Source organism: Ictidomys tridecemlineatus, chromosome 12 (genome assembly GCF_052094955.1).
Source record: "Ictidomys tridecemlineatus isolate mIctTri1 chromosome 12, mIctTri1.hap1, whole genome shotgun sequence".
NCBI lineage: Eukaryota > Metazoa > Chordata > Mammalia > Rodentia > Sciuridae > Ictidomys > Ictidomys tridecemlineatus.
Window position 1 is genome coordinate 36341600 of NC_135488.1, and position 20380 is coordinate 36361979.

A 20380-nucleotide genomic window follows, 5' to 3' on the forward strand; every position below is an offset into this window, starting at 1 on the left:
CCCAATAAGCCCAAAGGAGAGCGTGGGGGAGTGTTGGGGCGCTGGAGCATAACTAACCCCACCCTAGCCATGGGGCAACCCAGCGGAGAGGGGGTGGGAGCGGGGAGACTGTCCCGAATCCCTCGCTCCGCCCTGACTGGACTCCAGGGACCTGCAGAGTCCGAGGCGAGCGTCTCCGGGTTGCGAGCGCCCCCTGCTGCCGCCCGCGTGCTGGGACAGTCCGCGCTCCTGGAGGCGCTGAAAAGGCCCAGCCCAAGTGGGAAGCGGCTGTTCAGCCTGGGGTTTACGATCTCAGTTTTCCTGTTGCTGCTTCACTTTGCTCCATTGTGGGCAAAGGTGTTAAGAAGGAAACTGGCGTGGACTCGAAGCAGCAGCTGAGACAGGCTAAGGTTTGCAAGGGGACATGGCGATCGCCAACATTTTGACCAATGGGAAGAGGAGGTCGCTGCCCTGGTGCACAGCGGGGAGATCCAGTGCCCATGAGGGATGGGGTCTTTTCCTGGCAGTTCAGAAAAAGCCGGTCTCAGGGGCAGCGGTGAAGGGAGGAGCTTCCCTGCTCCCCTACCCCATACCCTTGGGGTGGCCGTGGACAGAGGAGTGGGTAAGAAGAAATTGCACACTAAGCCCCCACCCCACGCCCATCCTTAAAGAGCTGTTGAGCTACTGTCTGGCTCAGGTACCCTCCTCCCCCGGCACTGACCCTGCAGCACCAGCACCAGCCTGGGTAGCTCGGAGCGCTTGCTTTTTTGTGGCCCTGGAAGCCATAAACCCGGGCCGGACATAGTGATGTGCAGCTCATGGCCCCGCAGAGCATCGTCTGTGTGGGTAGGCATCAACCCATCTCTGAAAGTGGGGTCTCCCCCAAGCCCTCAACATGAGCCAGCCTACCCACCAGAGCTCCACCCCCGGCCTGCCCACTTCCATGGGAACAAGATGTGTGGCCTCTGGGTGCCCACACAGTCTTGTCCCTACCCAGGCTCAGACAGGGAGCAGCCCAGACCAATCACCTGGCCATATGCTGCCAGGAGGTTTCTCCTTGATCTCCCGCTGACCCACCCTCCTGCCCTGCTACCCTGCTGACTGCGCTGCTGCCTTGCCCCTGCCCACTCCAGGTCTCACCAGAGAGGTTTCAGGGGTGACTCACCAGTCACCACCCTCCCAGGCAGAGGAAGGGCCCCTTGTCTCCAGGTTTCTTGATGTCATGCACACAGCACCGCTTTCGCATGAGCACATCGTATCTAGACAGGGTGCCACGGGGTCACTGCCTCTGCCCCCTCCATTAGAGCAAACCGTCACTTCCCTGTCCTCACATCTGGCCCAAGGTTGTTGGGTGGTGCGGGACAGTGGCAGCAGGTATGATATACATGGGCACTGACAGGTCGTGCCCAAAGGATGGTGCCCAAGGGATGTCCTTGGAGAGAGGAGCCCCAGGGAAAAGGTGACCTAGCCCATAAGCAATTGCACTTTTTCAAAGGATGATAAGACCGTGGTCCCTGCCCTGGCTGGCACAGCCTACAGAGACGCGGGGCATCTTAGGTGAAAGCCCTTCTCCAGGCCTGAGGGGCGAGGGGGTGGCCCAGATCTCCCCGGGAGCCCCAGCGGCTCCCAGGACTGACCCCCGTGGGGCTGCACACCCTACTTCCCCAGAGGGCCCAGCCTCTCCGGTCCCTGGGACCCCCTTCCCAGGTCGCCCTGCGTGACCTTCCCCCTCCCAGCCCCTAGAGTTATCCTCTCCCTGTCATTAGTCACCTGGCGAAACCCCAGCCCCCTCCGTCTGACCTCAGTCATCCTCCCGCATCCTGCTGTTGACCAGCATCTGCTTTTTCCGGAGTGAAACCCACGGCATCGACCCGGCTTGGCTTGGAATCCACCACCAGCGTCTCCGGATTCCCCCAGGACGCTGGCCGCCCCCTCTGACCTCCCAGCCTCTCCCCATCCCCAAGGCATGCACAACCACCCCCTGCACCCACCTGCCCTGAGCTCAGACTCTTGCCTCTGTTAGAGGGGCAGGTCCTTTGGGGCCTCAGTCGCCCCCTCTCCTCTGTCACTGCCTCCCGTTCACAGGCCGGTCCTCCCGCCCCTGTGCCTCCAGGCTCCGTCCCTGATCCTCCTGCTCCCTCCAGAGCCCCCAGGGAGAAGCCCCTGCAGCTGGCCCTCCACTTCCACTCCCGCTGGGTCACCACAGGCCAGGCCCGTTTCTGGCTTCTCTTGGTTTCTCAGCAGGACGGGATGCAGGGGACCACTCCCTTTTCTTGGAACACTCAGGGTTTTTTTGTTGTTCTTTCTAGATATACGTGACAGAGTGTTTTGACATATGGAGTTTAACTTATCCTAATTAGGATCCCTTTCCTGTGGTTGTGCATGAAGTGCAGCTACACTGGTCACGTATTCACAGATGCACACGGCATAGTGTGTCCAGTTCATTCTACTGTCTTTCCTAGTCCTGTTCCCCTCCCTTCCCTTCATTCCCCTTAGTCTAATCAACTGAACTTCTATTTTTCCCTCCCAACTCCCTGACTGTGAGTTAGTATCCACCTATCAGAGAGAACATTCAGCCTTTGTTTTTCTTTCCGGGGAGACTGGTTTATTTCACTTAGCATGATGTTCTCCAGATCCATCCACTTACCTGCAAAAATCAGAAAGATCTTCTTTATGGCCAATATTCCATTGTGTATATGTACCACATTTTCTTTTTCCATCTGTTGAAGGGCATCTTGGTTGGTTCTATAGTTTTGCTACTGTGAATTGTGCTGCTGTACACACAGATGTGCCTGCATCGCTATAGTATGCCGATTTTAAGTCCCTGGGGTATGTGCTGAGGAGTGGGACCCTGGGTCAAATGGTGGCTCCATTTCCAGTTTTCTGGGAATTCTCATGGTTCTACGTCTTCCTCAGAGCCCGCCGCTTCTCAGCTCCCTCTCAGTGGTTCTGGGAATGACATTCCCGTCTCCCCACAAGGAACATTTGGCAACCCCTGGAGATGCCTTTGACTGTCCCAACTCCCTCCCTGGTGCAGGGAGGTGACCACTGGCTTCCAGCCAGTAGAAGCCAAAGACGTAGCTAAACATCCCAGGGTGTAGCCGACAGCCCCACGACAGGACCCTCAGGTGGTTTGTCCAGCCCCATGACTCCGTGACTCCCATTTGCTGGAGGCTGACCACACTGTAGCCTGCTCTCCTGCCTGGCCTCCAGCCCAGCCTGCCCGCTGGGCCCACCTGCTCCCCACCCATCGAGGTCTTGCAGCCAGCTCAGACCTAAGCACATCTGCTTCCCCATCCCTGCCCTCCCTATGGTTCACAGGGCTGTGGCACTGCTGTCCCCACAGGCTCGGCCCTCACCCACTGCACACAGCTGCAAGTGCTTCTGCCTCCACCCACCACTACGCACGGCTTCTGTCCATCTCTGCAGGCCACGTCACTTATTTGCATGACTGCAATGGCCAACTGCTCTGCTGCCCAACTGGTTTCCAAGGAGCATCTGGAAGGACTTTGAAACCTCCTGCAGCGCCCCCTGCTGCTCTTGGAATAAAACCCTCCCCAGCTCCACCTGACCTGTCCTGTTCGCTCTCCGCCCCTTTCCGAGGCCCAGCACACCTTGCATCTTCCTGCCCCAGGGCCTTTGTACCCGCAGCTCTTTCCTGAACTTTCACAAGTAGCCTCTTCCCGTCCTTCAGGTAATGGCTGAAATGTCACGTCCTCAGAGGGCCCTTCCTGACCAACAACCTAAAGGAGGGCTCCTCCCCTGTCACTTGTCAATAGCAGATGCCTTACTTGCCAGATTATTCCCCCAGCCCCCTCTTCACCCCTGATGAGCTTCCTGAGAATATTAACACTTCCTTGTTAACATGGAACCCAAGCGCCTGCCTGGCCCCAGCACTCTGTTTGCTGAATGAGTGAATGGACTGATGAGTCCTCTAGCTCCATGGCTGGGGACTGTGGGAGGGGAAGCTAGCCCCTGGGCTGGGTTAACCCCCAGGGCCTCTCATCATCCAGGCTGGGCCCAGAGCTGGCTGGGGCTCTGCAGTGGCAGGTGGCTTCCCGGAGGAGGGCACAATGGCAGCTTTTCCATGACTACCTCCAAAGAGGGAGGCCTCCAGCCTCCCCAGCCCCATCTTGTGGAGAATCCAGATGGAGACCAAGAGCCCCTTCCTACGGGGTCTCCCACCAGGCAGCCCGAGAGCTAGAGGAGGGGGCAGGAGGGCAGGGCCTGGTACAAAGCACCCCAGCTCCTCTGAGCCAGCGGCTCCCAGTCTCCAGCCCCGTCTAGGGGCCTAGCGCGGCCACTCAGAGGCCCATCAGCATGGCCCTATGTCCCCCGGTACAGCCTCAGCACCGACCACTCCAGGAGTCTGGCCACATCCAAGTTCTCCCCGGAACTGGAGGCCAGGCCTCATCCTCCAGATGCTTCCTCCGTGCGCCTCCCTGAGCAGGTCCACAGCCTTCGGAAGGTTCTTTCCTCTGGAAAGTGGGTCGACCCCACTCCGGTCCCTCGCAGGGCAGCCAGGAGGGTTGACGGTTCCCACACACGTGGGGTGACCAGCACAGCATGGCTTATGCAGCAAGCACCCCACTTTATTTCTGTTTCCCCCCCCCCAAATAGCTGAGGCTCCCACTATCGCTGGCTCCCACACCCTTCCACCCCAACACGGACTTCTGTGACCCCACGGGCTCCAGAATGGCGCCCTGGGGACTCCTGGCCCAGACCCACCCACTGGCACACAGACTTTCTCTGCTCCTGACTCAGACCTCCCAGGGAAGGCCCGGGACTGGGGGAGGAGAGGGAAGCGTGGCTGGAGGTCAGCAGCCCATGGCCACCAGGGCCTGCTCTGGCCGAGGCTCCCTGGAAACTGTGATCTGGGTGATAAGCGTCCAGTCCCCTCGGGTCTGGGCTCCAGCTGGGTTCCCACTGTGTGGCCCTGGTGGGGCCTCAGCTCTTCCTGGTCTTCCCACAGGTGGTGCCCCAAGGCCACTGTCCTCCCGCCCTGCAGGGGAGAGAACTGGGGAGCAGAGCTGGAGACCAGGGCTACATCCTCAGCCTCTGGACATCAGGGACGGGAGGCTGTTCCAGGGGCAGAGCCAGAGAACTCCCCACTGAGGCCCGACCAAGGCAGAAGGAGGGCAGCACCATCTGTCCATGGCCGGGGGTGCTGGGCCTCGGCTACAGGAGGCTCCCAGGGGCCTTCAGGGCTGGAACTTCCTCACCCCTCAGGATCCTGGCCCTGGAGAATGTCACCTCCCATTCTCTGCATCCTCCAGGACTAGAGCAAAAGTCGAGCAGAGCTAGGCCTGCCTTCCCCTATGACAGAACCTGAGGGTCACCCTGTCCCTAGGCCCTTGGGGAACACAATGGAGAGAGGACAGAGGGAGTAGCCTGGCCTCAGAGACAGTGGCCAGGTGGGGGGATAAAAGACAGGGATGCTGCTCAGAGGGACAGAGGGTTGGTGAATCCGTTCTTCCAGGCAGAACCTGTGCTCCCCATTTGGGGACAGAGGCCACAAGCTCAATCTCTAGACATTCCTCTGAAGGGACTTCTGGGGACATAGTCCCTTGGCAGAGCTGGGCTCCCCAGAGCAGACGCTGGCCGGTCTCTGGCCTCTGGGGCCAGCCAGGGCTGCTCTAGAGCAATGCCGGGCGCTCCTGCTGCGGGGCCTGGGGAAGCAGCCAAGGCCTCCACATGGAGCTGCCTCCAGGCAGGGAGCTGCCCACTGTGTGGGCTCTCCACAGACCCGGCAGCTACACGCTGTCCTCCAGGCCTCAGGCCGTGGGTATCAGGGCTCCTGGGTCCCGCCAACAGCGCCTCCAGAAGCCTTTGCAGGTGTGGCCTGGAGTCGGGGGTGGGACTCCGACCATCGCTGTCCTCCTGGAACCCTGCAGAGGAGGGACAGGAGGTCAGGCCCAAGAATCAGAGCGAGAAAGTAGATGTTCAGCTGCAAAGAGCCAGAGTTGGCTCCAGCATGCTGCAGGGTGCCCAGGCCAGCTCACAGCTGGGCGATGACCAGCCAGTCCTGCTGAGCCGCTGCCTGATACCCTCAAGACTCACACTTCTGCAGTCCCAGGGACCAGGACAACAGAGCCACCCCTCCCTCCCCACACGGTCCCTGAAATCGCCACCAGGAGACCCCATTGTTCAGGTCCACGACCTCCCCACTGTGCCCCAGGCCACCCTGACCATTAGCCCACCTGACTTATCACCAGAGCCTCCACCTTCCAGGCCCTTCCTTGGGCTGCTCTGTGTATGACCGACCACCCCTGACCTCTTCCATCTGAAGGTGCCTCTAGAGCCATTATTGTAGCCATGGCCAAGCCCCAGGAGGACACCAGGAGGACATGGCCGAGTGCCCTCAGGTCTTGTCTGCACCAGGAGAGGGTCAGGTCCTCCTTGCTGCCCCGTCCAGACAAGACCAGCTCCAGCACTTGCTTCTGTTGGAGCTCTTCCCCACTCCAGGCCCTAGGTGTGTGGTCTGTTCCTAGGCTTCTCTCCACCCTGTCCCTGCTGCCCACACAAAGGCTCCCGGTCAGCCCACCCTGCCATCCGTCCTTTAGCCACGGCCAATCCACACACACCAGCCACTCCTCCCACCCGGTCCTATTGTCCTCACAGCCCACACTGTCCCTCTGGACCTGGCCCAGCATCCGAATCCACTACCACCTCCTAGGCCCCCACTCTACTTCTATTTCCATGGAAGTCTTGTGCATAATGAAATTTGTACATGATACGAGTTAGGAATTGATTTCTTTAGGAGGAAACCTAGCTGTCCCAGAACCACCTAATGACCAATGTGTTACTTCCCTTGTGATCATCGATGTCCCTTATGGAGGTCCCACTGAGTCAAAGTCATTTCTGACCTTTCCATTCTGTTCCCTGGGCAATTGTCTATCCTTGATCTCCATTTAAAGATACTTTATGTGCTACGCATTTTATAACACATTTGGAAGCATATATATTTAAACATTTTGTATACTTTATATAGATACTTCATAAACTATGACAACCTGTGTTAAGGCAGATTCCTCTGCTTATTTTTCTTCAGGACTGTCTTGGCCATTATTGCCCTTTCATATTTCTATACAAATTTTAGAATCACCCTGTCAATATCATCAAAATTGTTGGAGTTTTGAATGGGAATTTATTGAATCTATAGAGCTACTTGAAGAGATGTGAATTTTTGAAACATTTTCTTGGGCTGGGGATGTAGCTCAGTACTGGAGTTCTTTCTTGGCATGTGAAAGCCCTGGGTTCAATTCCCAGGAACACACACACACAAAAAAAAATAGTTTGCTTATCAATAACATACTTACCTAAATTTGGGGGATTTTGTTTGTTTTGGTACTGGGGACTAAACCCAGGGGTACTGTACCACTGAGCTACATTCCCAGCCTTTTTTATCTTGAGATAGAAGGTCCTAAGCAATTTAGCAAGACCCTAAGTTGCTGAGGTTGACCTCAAACTTGCAACCTTCCCAACTCAGTCTCCCAGTTGCTGGGATTACAAGTGTGCACCATCAAACCAGTTTATGTATTTAAGTATTTTTAAAATAAGTGTTTTCCTCCATTAGAAGTTTTATATAGCTTATGTCACTTTTATTCCTCAGGGCCTTGTTTTTATTAGTAGTATCAATGCTATCTTTCTCAAAAGTTATATTTTCTGAGGGTAAATAGAAGTATAATTGATTCTGATGTAATGATTGCATTTACCTTTTAAAATTACCATAGTCACCAATGTAGATTTTTCTGCTTTTAATATAATTAGTATTAGTGACAATTTTTATTTCCCTTATAGTCCTCAAACTTCTTTTTCTTGCCATATTGCAATGGCTAAGACCACTATTCTCTATATATATTGTCCCACTAGATGGGACAATAGTGGGAAATTTTGTCTTGGTCCTAGTTTAATGTTTTAACATTAAAGATGATTTTGCTCTAGGTTTTTGGTAGACTGCATTAAGTAGAACGTTTCTTCTATTTCCAGTTGCTAAAAGGTTTTAATCACAAGTGACTGTTAACTTTTCCAAATGCTTTCCCTACATCAATTGTGATAGTCCCCTGGTCACCTCATCTTCTCCCCTCTGCAACCTCATCTTCTACCACTTTACCCTCCCTGACCCTACTTTAGGACCAGAGCCTTCTCCAGCCCAAGTCACCCTCCCGTGTCACTCACCTCTCCCTTGGGACTCAGGGACACTTGGGCTGCAGTCATAGAGCCTGCGGACTCGTGTGATATCTGAGGCACTGAGGTTCCATCGCTGGCCAATGTGGACACTGGGGGCCCAGAGTGGTGTGATGGTAGGCTGCCCACGCCGGCTGAAGGCAAGCCTGGAACCCAGGGGTGGGGCAAAGCCGAGTCACACTAGGGCTGGGAGGACAGGGCAGGGGAAGGAGGTTCAGAAGAGGGATGCTCACCTCCCGTAGTGCAGCACCGACGAGTAGTCATAGGGCGCCAGCATGTTGCTGCTCCGAGATTTGATGAAGTTGATTTCAAAGCCTTATTTTTAAAAAAAAAAAAAATGCAATCTGGAGATGTATAAAAAGAACCGGCGGCAGGCACTGACAACCCACTTAGCTGTGGTTTCAGACCTTCAGCTTAAGTGTGTAATTTCCTGCACTGGTTCTGGCCTTCTGTACCCCTTCCTGCTCACCCCCAGCCCTGGGAGGGATCTAAACCCATACCAGGTGATGCAGAAGCAAGGGACATGTGGCTGGCCAGGACATGCACCTACCACTTCTCCCTACCTCTCCTTCTTCTCAAAGTCACCTTGTATGGGCCGAATCTTTGCAGACCCCCAGCTTCTATGAAGTCACATGCTGATCAGTGTCCTGGATGCCTTGCTCCATCTACTCCTCGACCCAGCGTTAAAGGTCTGCTGTCCCACCCAGGTGTGGCCATGAAGCCCCATCCCAGCAGCAGCTCCACCTGGACCTCTGCCTCCGGTCACACACCCCTCACACCTGCTGGGCAGGTGTTCTACCGCTGAGCCACGCCCAGCCCCTCTCTATTTTTATGAATATGTTCACATACACTTACACATTTTCCCCAAGGTCGCCTGAGCCACAAACCTTTTAAAGGTTTCTATAATTTTGTTTTTGAGAATCCCTGCAGTTTAACTCCAGAGCCAAAAGGAAGACATTACATGAAAAACGACAACAACAAACCTAAGTGGGGGATGTTTCTGACTTTGATCTGCTATTGGTTTCTATTTTATGGTCACGACCGGGACCTCGTCTTAACAGCCTTTTCAAACGCGATGTTTCTCAGGGCAAAGGTTCACAAGTATTCCAGGAGCACGTGAAAGATGTGGTCTCGGATTGCTGGGTACAGAGTCATCTGTCACTGCCACCCCCCTACAGTGTCTCTCAATCCTGGTCCCTTGGTAAGGTGTTACCCATGTGCTCCTGCCTTGGACCTCAGGTACCTTCCCTGAGCCAACACCACAGCCCCAGGGGACATCAGTCAGTTGTCCTTCATCCTACCTCCAGAATCAGGCCACCAAGCCACAAGAGCAGGGATCCCCCATCCCTGGAACCAGATGCCCAGCACACAGCGGCTGCTCACGGGCAGAGCTGGGGCCCACTCCAACACCCGCCTCCTCAGTCCCCTGGGCTCCTGATGCACATCCCTGTCAACGTCCACCTGCAGTGCTGCCCTGGGCCCCCTCAGCTGGCACATGCACCTTGCCATCTCCCAGCTCCTCTCTTGCTCAATTCACCCAGATGCCATGCTCTGACGGTGACTGACGGTACCAGTGAGGAGATGAAGAAGATGGTGACACTCCTGCTCAGGCATGATTGGGGGCAGGCGAAGGCTCAGAGCCCAAGGCAAAGGCAGCTGGACTACTCCTCAGGTATTAGAAGCAGGAACCCCATAGGGTCAGGTAGGTGGTGGGGAGGACGGACAACCTCCCCCACGGGAGGTGGGCAATGCCCTGGCCAGAGCTGCTGCCCTCCTCCCCCGGCACCCCACACCTCCAGGCCCAGCCTGCCTCACCTGGCAGGATCTCGTTCCAGTTGACGCGGATGTAGTTATCCCGGTCGGCCCGGGAGTGCTCATGCCAGAAGCCCAGCACATGCATAAGCTCATGCAGGACAATCCCCCGGCCTCTCCGGAGACAGGCGGGCGCCAGGGACACCACCTGCATTCCTCCGCTGCGCCCCACACCCGAGAAGCACCTGCAAGACCAGAGAGACGGCTGCTGGGGCAGCCCCGACAGGGCCAGGGCAGGCCAGGCCCTCCCTCACACCCAGGCCCAGGACAGATGAGCAGATGGCCCTCTTCCTGGACCAGCCCCAGGTTTGCCATCCTACTCCAGGTCCCTCGACTGCCTGGCCTTCTGTGAAATGGACACAATGAAGTCTCCTTAGCAGCCCAGGTGCCAGTAAGAGATGGGCACTGATGTCATTATGGAGAACACAGGCTGCACCCAGAGCCAGTGGACCCAAGTCCAAAGCTTCCACATGCACCAAGGCCTGGTGAGCTAGGATGCAGGGTACCCTACCACCCCCATCTCAGAGGCTCAGAAGATAGGGGACTCGGTCCACCTGGATGCCCACAGCACCTGTACCCCCGAGAAAGGACCCAAGACCTGCCCAGACTCACACCAGAGCCTCCGGCAGATGTGGGCTCTGCAGATGAGGGCCCAGCACCCACCGGATCGCCAGCTTCAGTCCTGTGGGCCCAGAACCCCTGGGGCAAACCCCTGGGGTGCACAGGGGGAATCTGAGCCCAGGAAAAAGAGTCTGGAAACAGGCCATCAACCCCACCCAGGTCCTACTGTGCTGGCCACAGAAGAAAGCCGAGAGTTGCAACCCCAGAGCACTCACCCCGACATGGGGATGATGGAGATGAAGTCTCTCTGGCCCTGGTAGGTGACAAACCTGATGCAGGTGACGCGTTCGAACTCCTCCAGCGCCTCCAGGATGACCTGGCGGCTGGGCTCATCTGGGGGAGACACGGCCTGGCTGAAGCCCCAGCTGAGGTCCAGAGCCCTCCAGCCCTGTGACGTCCACATGGGGCTGGGAGTAGTGCTTCCGGCTCAACCCCCCAAGCTGTCAGACAGCAGCAGCGTCAGGGAAGAAGGCGGAGCTCCAGACAGACCCTAGCTGTGTGACCATGTGGCCCGCGGGGACCAGACGGTCCCATGTGGACCCTCTCCATCTCTCCCGGCTCAGGAGACCCTGGGAACAAAAGGACCCTTAGAGAAGGGCCCTCTGGGGAGGAGAGAGGATGTGGCCACCCAGGGAAAGGGGGGGAACCCAGACAGGAGCCCAGCGCACGAGGAAGGGGCTGGGCCAGCAAGGGGCACTGCACCCCACCTACTCACCATACTTGCTGGAGAGCAGGAAGGGGACCTCCACGGCACCGCGGGCACTCTTGGGCCACTTGTTGCTGGTCACTGACAATAGTCGAAAGGGACTCTGAGGAGAGAGGACATCTCAGACCCGTCTAGGAACGCAGGCCACCCAAGTTTTGTGCCCCAAGGCTACCTGACCCCTGGCCACCAGAACCCTAAAGATGTGACAGGTGGGTCATGGTGTGTGGAGAGGGAGGCCATTGGAAGAGGGACAGAAGCACAGGAAGTGAACGGGCCAGCCATGTGGATTTTTTTTTTTAAGGGATTGAACCTGGGGCGCTTTACCACTGAGCCGCACACCCAGTCCTTTTTATTTTTTGAGGCAGGGTCTTGCTAAGTTGCTGAGACTGGCCTTGAACTTGCCATCCTCCTGCCTCAGCCTCCCTAGCTGCTGGGATGACAGGTGCCACCACCACACCTGGCACTAGCCATGTGAATTGTGATGCTCAACACCCAACCCTCGGTCCAGGATGTCACAGAACTTGTAACTCATTCTATTAAGTAGATAAAAAGAAGATGGGTGCCCGAGATTGGCCAGGCGTCCCAGGGCTATGAGCTCCAGCCAGCAGCCCCACCCTAGCACCCCAGCAGAGCACTCCGCCCTCAGAGCAGCCCCGACTGTGGAAAGCGGATGGGGACAGGGACATTCAGGGTAATGCTCAGGCAATACCCTGGCCCTTGCCGTTCCCTCGTTTTCCCACCAACCAGAACTCTTGCAAGTGTAGGCTCCACCGCTCCCAGCAGTCCTGCCCCAAAGGCCAAAGAAGGCTGCTTGATTTTGCTCGGGGTGGAGTGGGGTCACGTGACCAGCTCCCTGCCCCTGGGCTTCACGCGGCCGTGCTGGCCTCTGGCTCTCCAGCGCAGATACCAGGTGGGCTTGCTTCCCACCCCACACTGCCCCACTCAGGAGCCTCCTGCTGAGTGGCTGAGAATACAGTGTCGCTCTCCTGAACACTGTCCCCTCTCCCCCAGCAGGCCAGCCCAGTTCCCACCAGCCCCTTCCCTTCTCACTTGGCCCCTCGTCCTGGCTGCCCCTCACCCGGGTCACCGTGGCCACGCGGCTCCCCCCTCCCCAGTCTCTCAGCCTGTGCCCCCCCCCTCCTCCAGTGCTTCCCGAGTACCCCTCCCCGGCAGGGTACTGAGCAGGGCCCGAGGGCTCCAACCTCCTCCAGGAAGCCCTCTTGGGCTGAGGCTAGTGCCACTTCAGCTGTCACCTTCCTTCAGTTCAGGCTTCTTGTTCCCAACAGAACAGTCACCCTGACCTTGGCAAAAAGAGGCGTCTATCCAAGTATGAGAAACAAGGATGTCAAGCCCCCTGGACACCTGGGGGTGGGCACCGAGGGTGCTGTCCTCCCATGGTCACACTCACCGGCCGGATGATGTCCCCCTCCACCAGGAAGCTGCTGTCTGGGGTCTCCTCCGGGATGAGCCCTGGAAGGAAGGGAGAGGAGGATGTGCATTGGCCCAGGCGGCTGGGGACAGGCTCTGGCCAGGCCTCCTTCAGCTTTGGAGCCAGAGTATCTCCAAGTGCTGAGACTGTGTGACCTCAGATTGGTCACACGGCCCCTGTGAGGCTCAGTCTCCAGTCACGTGTGTTGCCTCTTAGCCCGAGGCGTCCATCCCCTGCTCAAACACCACCCACAGCTCCCACAGTCCTTGGGGTCCAGACCCAATGCCAGGTCCTTTCCCGTTAAGAGGCGGCCTCCCAGCTGTCTCCCCTCCCCCACTCCTGCCCAAGTCCCTCTCCCGAGGATCTGCTCCTTGTCTCCTGCTCACCTGATTTTCCTTCCGACCTCTACCCGCCTGTCACACTCGGGCCCCCAGGTGACAGGAGAGGGAAATCCCATTCACACCACCCTGGAGTGGGGACAAGCACCAGCTCCCTTGCGCCCCTCCCCACAGTGGCTGTCTGTGTTCCTCCTCAGACATGGTGGCTTCTGCAAGTGACCTAAGGAGGGAGCCATCTCCATCGGACCACAAGGGAAGCAGGAAAGGGCTGAGAAGAACACCAGTGGCTGGTCCCCTGGCAGCGCTGGGCCACAGACGGCACCCCGGCCTTGTCCCAAGGCGGCTCCCTTTGGCCAACGTTATGCTCAGGAAACGGGGACAGCTGGGCGGCTCTGGTGGCCATCACTCACAGGTGCTGTCCGTAAGGGGCGCTGGCCACCTAGCGAGGTGGCAGGTTCTCAGCTGCAGGTGCCACCAGCTCAGGAGAGTTCTCTCCACGGCCTCTGATAGTCAACGCCAAGACGCTTGGCGATGGTACCTCCAGACCACCCATGACGACAGAGCAGGAGAAGGTGCCAGGGCTCCTAGTTGGCTCCAAGATGGCGCCCACAGCCATCAGACTCCCACCCACCCCAGGGCCAGGTCACTTGTGCCTCCCCAATGCTTCAGCCCCCGACAGCTGTGACATGGGAACTCCCATCTTCTTTTGTACCAGTTTTGTCCCAGGCTGCCTGTGTGCACTCAGTTTCAGCAGAGATCTCCAAATGGGGGGTCCCGAGTCTCGGTACCCCTAGCCTGGTTCGCCTACAGCCTGTCCCTCATGGTGCTTGAGCATTTTCCAAAATGTGCTGATGATAAAGCTTAGTGCCCAGGTCAGAGAGCCCGGTAACCTTTACTTCCCTCAGGCCAATTTTTAAAAAGGCCTGTGGTGTTTACAACCCATTGGAAAAGACAGAGGAAAAGTCCATGTAAGAATTTGCCTTGAGCCAGGGGCAGTGGCACCGGCCTGTCATCCCAGCAGTTCAGGAGGCTGAGGCAGGAGGATCTCAAATTCAAAGTCAGCCTCAGCAATTTAGCAAGGCCTGAAGCAATTCAGTGAGACCCTGTCTCTAAATAAATTAAAAAGGGCTGGGGATGCGGCTCAGTGATTGGGTACCCCTGGGTTCATTCCTCAGTACCAAAAAAGTACCAGAACCTCTACCTTCTTAGAGCCCACTCAGCCAGATTCTGCCCCTCGGCTCTTTCTGCAGATCCCAGTGTTTGGATCCAGGTGTTTTTACATCACATGAACCATGTCATGCCCCTCCAGGCCAGAGAGGACAGTGTCCTTACCTTGGTTAATTGCAGGGATGTCCTTATCCCAGGACACCTGGGTCTCTTCAGAGGTGAGGCCTTCTGGGACCCCAGTATCACAAGCTCCTGGACATCTGGAGGCTAAGGATGCTCCAAGGATCCAACCTGGTCCAGACAGAGGGATGCAGCTACTTAGCTTCCCAGAGTGCCCCAGGAGAGAGGCAGAAGGGGTGACATGGGGTGACGATGGGATGCCAAACTATAAGATCCAGCCCTTCGTGAAGGATAGACCCCCTTGCAGGAGTATCACCTGGCCTCCCCACTCAGCCCCGGTGGTGACAAGGCCTAGCCAACTTCAAGGAGGGAGGTCCCTTCCAGGACCAACACTTGGCTTAAAAATGCATGAGCTGCTAGGTGGCAAAGATGGCGGCAGGAGTGGGGCAGAACCTGGGCTCAGCTGCTAAGGACAGCGGCAGGGGCAGGGCTGGCCTCAGACCTGCTCTTCAGCTCCTTTTGTCAGCCCAGGCTTTTGGAAAATGGGCTCAGCATGGGTGGTTCTTGCCCTGTCCAGGCTAGAGTGGGGACCCCTACCCCAAAATAAATAGGTCTGTCTGCAGCCAGGTAGGGCCTGTGCTCCCAAGGCCTTCAGGAGGTCCCCACCACAGCCCCCAGGGGCCGACTTCCAGGAACCCCTGAAAGGTGCCATGAAGCTCAGTTAGGATCTCTGCAGCCCCTGACCAGCCTCCCCATGGAGCCCTACAGGCTGGGCCCATGAGGAGGGGGCAGGCAGCCAGCTCACCTGGCAAGGCCAGCAGAGCCAGCCCCCAGAGCCAGAGGCCTGCCATGCTCCTGGTGGTGGGTTCCTGCAGCCCCCACAAGCACACGGACTAACCCTCGTGGGATGAAAGCCTGCTGGCAGGTCTTGGTCCACCGCCCCCATTAAATAGCTTTTCCAGCTCCCACCTGCAGCCCCTCCTCCATCTAGGGCCCCGCCTAGGCACCTCCAGCTGCAGCCCCTCCAACTACAGCCACCTTCACCTGTGGCCCTCCCCATAGCTTCCCCTGCAGCCCCTCCCACTCTACCTGTGGCCCCCACCACCAGCCCAGGCCTGAGCCTCTGGACCTTGGCCCAACCCCTGATGGCTGACAGGGATGAAGAGGCCTGGACATAGACTTGGAGGACTTGGGAGATCCTCTGCCGCCAGCAGAGGGCAGAGAAATGCTGTGGGAAGGAGCTCCCTGGGCACAGTGGAGGATCAGTGCTGGAAGGTCCTCCTCCTGCAGCTCCCCGGCCCCTTTCCTGTCCCACCCTGGGCTCAGACATGGAAAAGCCACCTGAGTCCCCAAGGTACCCCAGTGTATCTGTGGATGGAGGGAAAGGCCTCAGAGGCTTTATAAGTTGTTTTTTTTTTTAAATCATGAATGTAGAAAAGTGCACCATTCTAAGTGTGGGCTGTATGGATCAGCACACCTCAAACACCACATCACCAGCACCCAGAGAAGCCTGCATGCGGGAGGAAGGAAACTTCTAGGTACTCAGACCCTCATACGGACCCACAGCAGCCCCACACAACCAGCCAGTGTTGCTATGTCACCGATTCAGAAAGTTCCTTACCTATCTCCCTCCTCTTCATCACTAGCCAGGTCACCCAGGGACCCCATCTGGATTGAAATCCTGCAACAAGTCAGCCCTGGTCAGGAACTGGTGGCACTCAGAACCACACTGATGCCCGATGAAGGAAGTGACAGGCCTGAGGACCCTGGCTTGGTCCACTCGGGCTTCTCACATTCCCATTCTACCTGGAGTCCAGCGATTCTCAAGACAGAACGGGGGTCCCAAGGAAGAGAGAAGGCTCCGCCATGCTGCCCAGCAGGGAGCTGACAGGTGCCCACGCCCGGGATGGGTATGCTGACCGGTTTGTTGTGATCATCATTCACACTGAATCCATGTGGCAAAGCCCCGTGTTGTACACCTATAACAAATGTTGTCAATTACACCTCAATACTATTGGGGGAAAATAACATTAAAAAAAATTCATGGAGCTGACCGCTTCAGCAGAGTGCTCAGAAAACGAAAAGAAGATTCACCCTGTTCAGGCAGAGAAACAGATTCTTGTAAGAAATGCAGCTCACCTGCAGGACATTCTGACAAATGAACTAAGCCAGTCACAACAAAACTGCAAGATCCACTTATTGATGGACCTAGAGTTGTCAAATCCATAGGCAGAAGTTGAAGAGGGCCACCTGGGGCTGGGGTTGGGGACTTAGTGTGCAATCTGCAGATTTTCCATTTTGCAAGATGGGAAGTTCTAGAAGGCTGCACATGACACTGTCTGCACCCAACAACTACTCAACTCTTAAAAGGGTAATAATGTACCCTAAATACGTGTATGAAAATATGAGTGGTGTAACTCTACTTTGTGTTCAATCAGAGACATGAAAAATTGTGTAATATGAATTGAATTGCATTCTGCTGTCACATATTGCTAATTAGAATAAATAAAATATGGGGCTGGGGATGTGGCTCAAGCGGTAGCGCGCTCGCCTGGCATGCGTGTGGCCCGGGTTCAATCCTCAGCACCACATACAAAGATGTTGTGTCCGCCATAAACTAAAAAATAAATATTAAAAATTCTCTCTCCCTCTCTCTCACTCTCTTTAAAAAAAAAGAATAAATAAAATAAAGGTTAAAAATGGTAATAATGGTACATTGTTGTTTTTATCACCACTATTAAAAATAAGCCAGGTGCTGTGGCACTCACCTGTAATTTCAGCATCTCAGGAGGCTGAGGCAAGAGGATCGCAAGTTCAAAGCCAGCCTCAGCAACTTAACGAGGCCCTAAACAACTCAACAAGACCCCATGTCTAAATAAAATACCAAAAAGGGCTGGGGATGTGGCTCAGTGGTTAAGTAGCCCTGAATTCAGCACAAAAAAAAAATAAGAATAAAAAACTGGGTCCCTAACTATTGAACACAATGCTCCCCTCAAAAAAACCAGGCACTCAGAACGATGGAAGACAGTTTTGGGGGGAAGGGGCAGAGAGGTTGAGTGAGTCCTGGAGGACAAAATGGAGTGGGATGGGAGACACTTTGAGAGGCTTGAAGTGTCATGGTGAGGCTCCCGCATGGCCGCCCCCTTGGGCTCAGCACTTCTGCTCCCTGGCAGATCACAGCACCGGCCCCAGCCTCAGCACGTACCCCTCTGCTTCTGGCTTGGGATGGTTCTGTTCCAGGTGTCCACAGACGCTATGTCCTGTGCTGGGCACTCACCTGATGTTCAGAGAGGACACGCTATGGGGTGGGTATGAAAGCTACTGATCCCTAGTGATATGTCCCCTCATCACACACCGGGCCCTATCTCTTCTGGGGACAAGGAATGGCTCTGAAACAGGAGTTCCTATGAACCCCAGCCCGGGTGAGGCCTGGGGGCACAGCCCAGCCTGGACAAGCCCAGGTGAGGCCTAGGCCTGGCCAGGGCGGGGAGACTGCTGCTTCCTTCCAAGCCTTCCCCAAGAATGAACTTGAGACCAGACACTCGGGGAGTTGTTGTTGTTGTTTTTTTTTAACAAAACAATATTTTATTGACACATCCACAATGTTCTGTATAAATATAAAGTGCTAAGTTTCCAACCCCCGCCCACAGGGCTGGGAGGAAGTGGGGGAGGGAGCCTTAAATGTCAGTTGAACACAAATAATTTTCCAGCACCAACATGGGCGGGCAAGAAACGCTCACGTATGCGTAAGCAAGAGGTCAGAGGTCCGGAACACGACACACGCCTCACTTTCCAAGTTCCTAGCTCCCCCAGGAGCTTGGCTCGGGCTCCAGGACCCAGAGTGGACACCCGTAGACAGGGCTCCCTGTTGTCACAGCTTGTTCCTTAGGGCTCTCGGGCTGCCAAGGGTTTCAACATGTGAAGGGACCAGAGAGTCCATGAATGTAGAGTCCAGTCATTTCTACCACAGGAGTGTAGGGGAGGGCAGATGTGCCTCTGCTCTGTCCCCTCCTAAGGGCCAGCCCTTGAACTCCCAGCAGAAGAGCACCAGGTGGGAAGGCCAGTCCCCCAGGGGGTGCCACAGGCCTCCAAAGACGAGGGGGATGCTCTAGGCCATCGGGAGCCCACCTGTCCCCACTCGGCTCCTCCTAGAAATTGTGAGGGCCAACGTGGTAGGGAGGCAGGCAGAGGGTCCCTGCCTCAGTGACACAGCACCTGAGTCTCAAATTGCAGCAACTGCCCCATGAAACTGAAGTTGGGGGAGATGACTCCGCGGCGTTGCTTAACAAAGTCGAAGGCCTCATCCAGCCGCACCCGGCGGCTCTGTATCAGGTACGCCAGGCAGATGGTGGCAGAGCGGGAAATGCCCGCTTGGCAGTGGACCAGCACCCGGCCTCCGCTGTTCTTCACCAGGTCTGCAAAGGAGATGGGGACGGGAGTCAGCTCGGAAGATACCCAGGCGAGAAGGCGGCGCCCTCAATCTCCTCCCCTGAGGTTCCTCTTACCGATGAAGCCTATGGCCTCCTGGAACCAGGCACTGATGTCCACCATCTGGTTGTCCTCCACCGGGATGCTCTTGTAGAGGAAAAGGCCCTCAAAGTGGTTGGGGCAGCTAGCAGAGACGTTGAGGACGGCTGTGATGCCACAGGCCTGCAGCCCTTGTAGGTCAGAGGAGTGGCTGCAGCTGCCCAGGTACAGGTAGGGCAAGATCTCCACCGGTCCACCCTGGAGGAGAGAGGGGTGGTGAGACCTCCTCAGCCTTAGGGGACAGTGTGAGCCCGACAGGGCAGACACGGACTAGCCCCAGACAAGAGGAGCCCTTGGCCAGACCCTGACCAGAGACACATGTCAGGAATGTGAGAAGGACACAAGGGGACACCATACAGATACACACTCACAAATTCGCCTACCCACCTCATTCCCCAAAGCACCGGTGAGAACATAACCCATGCCCTTTGCATGCGGCCACACACACACACACACAGGCAGACTCCTCGCTCTCCCCAGAGGCTAGCCAGGGGAGGGAGGACAGTGACAAGAAGCCCTGATCTCAGCTCACCTGGTCATAGATGGGAACCCTGAGGTCGGAGCTACTGGTTTCGGTGGCTGTGGGGGCCAGCGCCGGGGCAGGGGATTCAGAGCACAGATCGGGACAGCAGGACTGGAAGCTGTCGAAGCCTCCTGCAGGAAGAGCGCGGGCAGGTTAGCCAGGAGGGCCGGGCAGGGCTGGCCAGGGCCGGGCGCGGGCAGGCGGGCGGGCTCGGGTCTCACCTCGCAGGAAGCATACGGCGGTGGCCCCGGCGCGGGTCTCGTGTAGCAGCGCCGAGAGCAGCAGGTGCGCGGGGCCATCGGGCCGGAGTTCTGCCACCGAGGCGCTGCCTTCGTCCAGCACCACCGCGCGCGCCAGTTCCCCGCGGGCCAGGCGCGCCAGCAGCGCACGATCCGGCAGCAGGCAGGCGAGGGCGGCAGCGGGCGGGCCGCGCGCGCGGCGCCGCAGCAGCGCGTTCCAGGGCACAGGCCGCGCGGCGCGCACGTGTCGCCGGCAGAAAGCTAGGAAGGGGCGGCAGTCGAGCAGCAGAGTGCGCTCGGCCTCCCGCGGCTCCCGCAGCAGCGCCCCCAGCGCCGCGCACTCCAGCTCCCGCGCCGCCTCCAGCCCCATGCCGAGCCGCTGCCCTTTGCCTCTGCCTCTCTCGCCTCTCGCTCGTCTTCCGGGCTCCGCGGCGCTCGCTCAGCCCGATCTATCGCCTCTGGGCACTCGCTGCCGCGCCCGGGCTTAAGTACTGGGGGGCCGGGCTCCCGGGTCACCATACAAGGGCAGAGCAGGAAGGCGCCGGCGCCGCCCCCGCGGCCTCACGTGGGGCGCAGGCCGGGCGGCCTGGCGCCCCCGGGCGGGCTGGGGAGGGGAGCCCCAGGGGAGGAAACCGGGGCCAGTTCCTAAGGCGGGGGTGTTCGCCGGAGTCTTGGGGTCCGAACGCGCCCCTCCCGGATCTTTGCACCCCAGCTCGGAAGATTGCTCCCGCC

At 57.2% G+C, this 20380-nt stretch overlaps 2 protein-coding genes across 2 annotated transcripts; both read right to left on the reverse strand.

Annotated features, from left to right (window-relative positions):
* Positions 1-4637: 4637 nt before the first annotated feature.
* Positions 4638-15392, reverse strand: Astl (astacin like metalloendopeptidase). The gene is made up of 9 exons (XM_005339613.3): positions 15165-15392; positions 14405-14530; positions 12714-12775; positions 11315-11408; positions 10815-10932; positions 9982-10163; positions 8400-8481; positions 8158-8312; positions 4638-5867 (listed from the first exon to the last, which is right to left on the reverse strand). Exons 1-9 carry the CDS (start codon positions 15208-15210, stop codon positions 5500-5502), a joined length of 1233 nt encoding a protein of 410 aa, XP_005339670.1. The 5' UTR covers positions 15211-15392; the 3' UTR covers positions 4638-5499.
* Positions 15393-17909: 2517 nt separating this feature from the next.
* Dusp2 (dual specificity phosphatase 2) lies at positions 17910-20156 on the reverse strand. Its single transcript, XM_078028476.1, has 4 exons — positions 19631-20156; positions 19419-19540; positions 18865-19084; positions 17910-18774 (listed from the first exon to the last, which is right to left on the reverse strand). The coding sequence occupies exons 1-4, from the start codon at positions 20016-20018 to the stop codon at positions 18560-18562; spliced, it is 945 nt and encodes a 314-aa protein (XP_077884602.1). The 5' UTR covers positions 20019-20156; the 3' UTR covers positions 17910-18559.
* Positions 20157-20380: the final 224 nt, after the last annotated feature.